The 5,984-nt window shown below is 32.9% G+C and overlaps 1 protein-coding gene across 1 annotated transcript in view; it reads right to left on the bottom strand.

Moving 5' to 3' along the window:
- Nucleotides 1-4,546: 4,546 nt before the first annotated feature.
- LOC118744170 (damage-control phosphatase ARMT1-like) overlaps nt 4,547-5,984 on the bottom strand; it is a 2,480-nt gene continuing 1,042 nt past the window's right edge. Inside the window, exons 4-6 of the mRNA XM_036476960.1 lie at nt 5,837-5,984; nt 5,620-5,759; nt 4,547-5,481 (exon numbers count right to left, since the gene is read on the bottom strand). Of these exons, the coding sequence (XP_036332853.1) occupies nt 5,306-5,481; nt 5,620-5,759; nt 5,837-5,984 (464 nt within the window). The 3' untranslated portion in view covers nt 4,547-5,305. The remainder of the gene's footprint in view (nt 5,482-5,619; nt 5,760-5,836) is intronic.

Here is a 5,984-nt window from a genome sequence, read left to right as displayed (position 1 = left end):
TACATGTGTATATCTTGGTAACCGCTGCATCAATTTATTCCAAACTTTGCACAGTTGTTGGCCTTAATACAGCATACTAAATGGCCGAAAATTTTAAAAATCGGATAATAACCACGCCCACTTCCCATATAACGGTAATTTCCAGAAATACGAAAACAGCGATAGTTTCGTAACTACTGAAGATAATTGACTCAAAATTGATATTTATAATAAATTCTAGACGAAATATAAGAATATTATAAATTTTTGGAAAATGGGCGTAGCCACGCCCAGTTATGTTTACATGTGTATATCTTGGTAACCGCTGCACCAATTTCTTCCAAACTTGGCACAGTTGTTAACCTTGGTATAACATACGAAATGGCCGAAAATTTTTAAAATAGGACAATAATCCCATATAACGGTAATTTAGAGAAATACGAAATCTTCGATAAATCAGTAATTATTGAAGCTAATTTTTTCAAAATTGATGCTTGCAACAATTCGTTACCAAGAAATACGTTTAGGATACAATTTTGAAAAATGGGCGTGGCACCGCCCACTTATGATCACATATATGTATCTCGGTAACCGTTCTACCAATTTGTACCAAACTCGGTGTGGTTATTGTACTTGCCACATAGAAGCAAAACGTTGAAACTTATTGAAATCGAACTAAAATTACGGCCGCTTTTCATATAATAGTAAATTTCAGATATGCTTGAAACTTCAATATTTCGAAATTTAAGGACGCCAATTTACTCAAAATGGATACACCTCGGTTTACCATGTAGCGGTAGCTTTCGGAAAGGTGAAAAACATATATTTAATACTTGCGCCGGGTATTTAATGTTCGGCTCCGCCCGAACTTAGACTTTTTTACTTGTTTTTTTTTCAAAATAAAAAATAGGGGTATATTTTTTCGATATAGAACAATCCTAGGGGTGGCGGCATTAAAAACCCGACCTTATTTTTTTACATACATTTTTGGACCACTTTAATGGGCAGCCATAAAAGTTCCCACTTCTACTTGACCTTTGACATACGTCAAAGAGAACATAGTCTTTTTAATAATATTTTTTTTTTTGTGCTTTAAATATCTGCTTTGGCTTCTTTCTTTACTATGATTTTTTTGGACCAATCTTAAAAAAACTACTAGACACAAAAGAAGAAAGTGTGCACTATAATTCTTAACAAAATTTTCGTGATTTGCTTTTGATGTTATAGGCGGCATACACGGTGCGTCTGACTCGTGAGTCGGTTTGGATGTGTTTGTGAAAATAAATATGGTGCGAATGACTCGTGAGTCGGTTCGGATGTGTTTGTGAAAATATATAAGTGTTAGTTACACCAAAATGACCCGGCATGACTCTGAATGATTCAACTGTGTGCAGTCGAAGGCGAGTCAACACGTACGCAAATGACTCGCGAGTCAGACGTACCGCGTATGCCACCTATTACATATATTCGTTTGAATAATTTCAAATGGGGCTCTTTAGGAAATCTATTTTTAGCAAAAATTTAAAAAACAGTCGTTTTGTTTACTTGTTGGATAATATTTTTTTCACAGGGATATACATTGGATTCTTGGCTAAAAACTTCTGTGGTAAAACTGTCCCTTCTTTGCTATTTAAAGTCAACAAGTAAGCTCCTTCAATAGGGATTTCCAGTAGAAATGATCAACGTCTAGCTATAAAGAGAATCGATGCTCAAATAATTAAAAGGCTATAGTAATTACGTAACTATCTTTTATTCAAATGCTTATAAAAAACGGGGTGCTTAAACCAAATAAATAACAATATTCTGATCCGATTCGGCTGACAGCCACGACTTTGAAAACATAATTTTGTTCAAAAATAATACTCTATTTTCCATATCCACCTATTTAGCTCGCTATAAGCACAAATTTTTCAAAGCAGTCGCAGAATAAAGTATTAAAGATGAATTACAAAAACCAAAATCGAAAAGTGCTGCTAAAGTTACAGGTTCTCAGAAGTCTGAAACAACATGACATATGTATCTGGTTTGGCTTGTAAGCGCTGTTTAAACAACGATCTCGCCATTATGCTAGATTCTAATTGTTTTTTAAAAATACTTGACATCCGCAACATCCCTAGTATGTACATACATACAGTGGTCGAAATAATTGTAGCCGCACCACATTTTGACAAGTTTTAACATATTATTTTTGTTGTTATTTAATTTTGGTTATTTTTTTTTTATAAAAATATAGTGCATTCTTGAAGAAAGCCTTTCTTTGCGATTGTCAAAATGTGTATGACTTTGTCAAAAGTTTCACTAGCCTCATGAGCTACTGAAATTTTATTCACATCTTTTAGTTGTCAAAAATTTACTCGCCGCGAACTTTGTTACCGATTCACACACGCTCTTTGTGGAATATTAAAAAAAAATAAAAATCAGCAAACTTTTTTAATTAGATTTCCTAGAAAGATTCTGAGTAAGCAGTTTTGTAGCCCGTTAAATTCTAGTAGAAAAAGTTCAAGTTTGAAATGGCTAAAAATTACCGTCGTTTTTGTAGATTTTTTTTTTGTACCATTAGCTTCCATTTAACGAATACCCACAATTTATTTTTATATGGAAGAAAATCGAAACATCCTGGACAAAAAAATTCTAAAAAATCAACTGAATTTTTAGCCATTTGAAACTTGTACTTTGCTCTACTAGAATTCAATGGGCTACAAAACTGCATACTCAGTTAGAAATTTTTACGAAATTTTGTTGAATTTTTTTTTTTTTAAATATTGCACAAAGTTTGAAACTTGGTTTAACACGGATTTTGTTAAAGAATGAACTATATTTTTATAAAAAAATAACCAAAATTAAATAACAACAAAAATAATATGTTAAAACTTGTCAAAATGTGGCGCGGCTATAATTATTTCGACCACTGTATAGTGGTCCAAAAAATAAAAGAATTGCGATATTTTGACCGGTTTTGGGCATTTGGCATTTGTCTTTTGTTTATTGTTTTATAAAAGTCTGGGTGGTATACAACAAACACCATATAAATTCAGATTTCAATCTTTGTACTAAAATTAGAAAAATTCGGCTCATTTTCATCAAAATTTCCAACTTTTTAATCAGAATTTGGTATGCAGGTTTGTAGAGCATTTAATTCTAGTATAATGAAGTGCAAGTTTCAAACTGATTTAGAATCTCGTTAATTTTTAGCATATTTTTTTGGCTGCCAGTGTCCTCCATATAAAAGAAAATTCTCGAACTTACTTTTGTATGGAAAAAACGTGAAATACTTTCAAACAAAAAAATTAATTTTTGCGAGCTGACTGCAAATGTTCTTTGATGTTGGCTGTTGTCTGTCGCTTCACCTGAACATATCGCCGCCTGGGTAAAAGATTGTCGTAAGCTCAATTTTGAAGATTTTTAGTTCTAGATGCAGTTATATATTTTTCTTTCGATTGGTGTGATCAGTTTTAAGATAACTCCTTTAGGTTTCGAGATATTGACTAAAATTTTTTCGATAATTAATAAAAATTTAGTTAGTGATGCAGTCATAGCAAACCAAACAATATCTTAAAAATGGCGTTCTCCATTTTTGGATATCTCCTTTAATTTCCGAGATATTGAGTAAAAAGTGTCGTTAATTTAGTAGAAATTTTGATCACATTTTGTCCTATTTCATACAAAGCGGCTGTCAAATTGTGGACAAATGACGCTTACGACAAAATTTTACTAAAGAAAATCCTTCATAAACTCAAAACTAATTAACAATAAACATTAAAAATTAAAACATTTAAGAATTTTGTGAACTAGTAACATTTTCAGAGACTTTGGTAAAAATCTATCTTTGCGTTTTTGAGAAATTGCATTCCAATCGCGATTTCCCACAACCTGTTGAAATTAACATACGACAATCTTTTACCCAAGCGACGATATGAAAAGAAATTCCAAATAATCGACGAAAAAAGGCCGATGCCAATGCTCAATTTTGTGCCGATACAAGCCGATGCCGATTAATCGGTCGGACTCTAATATAAACATTCCAACATGCATTTAATAGCAGCAGCTACAGCTAATGGCCCTATTGTATATGGTGACTGATAGTCGATGGGCAGCCTTATACTAAAATTCGCATTACGTATGGCTACTGGCTACTGACTGTCGGCTACTGAGTCTAGTAGCGGAATTTTCGGTTTCCCGCTATCGACGGTTTTGTTATTAGTTCGCATAATTTGTTCAACACATTGGAGCAAAGTTGCCAATTACTTGGAAAAGTTCATGTTTAAAAAGTAAATTCGGGTGTTTTCTGAGCTTTTCTATATACTGATACTAATCGCTATACGTAATACAAGTTACGATACTGGTAGCCATGGCTACTAGACCAGCAATTAGACTCCAGTCGCCATACATAATAGGGCATACATTTTGTTTATTTTTTGTTTCCTAATTATTTTCAAAAATAAGTTCAGATATAAATTTCGAAACCTGGGATCATACATGACTACTGAAAGATTCATATAAGTCACACATTTTTAGTTTTTGAAACTAATATTTCTTACCTACCTGAAAAATAAATACATTTTCGCAATCAAAATTTCCCCGGCAACCATAAAATGACGTTGCCAACGTAACAACTCAGTTGCCAGCTTCGTTTTTATTATTTATTAGAGCTGTAAAAGTAACGAAAATTTTGATATCCACATGTATTCGTTACTAATCCAACCAACACCCGTATCTTTCGTATCGTTACTTTTGATAAAAGCACTTGTACATCACACGAATCGTCGCAACGAATCTTGCAGCGTAAGTAAATATTCGTTCTTATAGACTTGGTTCACACAGAGAAACTTTTGTTGATCATTTTCGGCAATTTCTTTTTTGGTGTCGCCCTTCGCGTTCGCACAGAGCAGTTCTTTTGTACACAACTGTTGTCAGCTGTAAACGGCCAACTAGAATTACTCAGACGATCGAGAACAGCAAGGAGCAACTCGGTGCTCTTTCCCCTTCTTCGCCACTCCCTCTCAAACAAGTAACGAGTTGCCGCGGCAAAAGTTTCTCTGTCTGAAACTAGACTTTGTATCGATACCAATAACAGTTTCGTTTCCGCACAATATGTATATATGTTGGGTTGTATTGATTCACGTTAATGGTGCATATACGGAAAGTGCGAATAACGAGATTATTACGGGAGTGACGATTCGGTACTTCCGAGTTAGGAGTTGAACTTGTTACTCAGTAACGAATACATACGGTATGCTATATATGAAAGATATAAAAGGACATTTTTCTTCAAATTAATTACTTCTTTTTTGAGATAGATATAAAAGGTAATTTTTCTTCAAATTAATTAGTTCTTGCTACATAAACAACCACATTTTTCCGCGAATTGAATAGTTCCGTAGTCACCTGTTATCATCCAATCTTTGCTCTTATTTTTTAGCATATCAGCTTGACCTTCGGCGAGACCGCATATCAAATCTGCTTTGACAGTACGTAAGCTGCAAATGTTCGTTGGCCGAAAGTCTATAATTTTAAAATTATACATTAATTGTTAATTAAATATTAATTATAATTTAATAAATGAAATAAATAAATAATTTTATAAATTAGATATTAATTATAATTTTAAAATGATGAAAATTTATGTCGTATATTTTTTACCTCTAAGACATGTTGTAAATGACTCGGTGAAGTCCCAGGAGAAATCTCCTATTAGCTTGCGGTAGTTGAGATCTCCTTTGAATATTATAAGATTGGCTTCTGAAAGTCTGGCGTATAAATTTGGATTGACATCGCGCATTCTATAAAATATAGAAAATATTTATGTATGTAAATATATGTACATATGTATGTACCTTGTAATACATTTCATCATTACCGATAGTATTCATATGGACTTGTCCAAAAATAATCTAATGGTGCTATTTCAAATTTACTTTCATTCAGGAATCTTTGCCATCTCATTCCATATTCTTTTAAAATAGGTACACTGTGGTTTTGTAGAAATTGTAGAGTCCAATTGAAAT

This window comes from Rhagoletis pomonella, unplaced genomic scaffold (genome assembly GCF_013731165.1).
Source record: "Rhagoletis pomonella isolate Grant_MI unplaced genomic scaffold, Rhpom_1.0 Rhpom_scaffold_00008, whole genome shotgun sequence".
In the NCBI taxonomy this organism is placed as follows: Eukaryota; Metazoa; Arthropoda; class Insecta; order Diptera; family Tephritidae; genus Rhagoletis; species Rhagoletis pomonella.
Note: the sequence above shows the minus strand (reverse complement) of the source record. Positions and strands in the feature narration are given on the sequence as shown.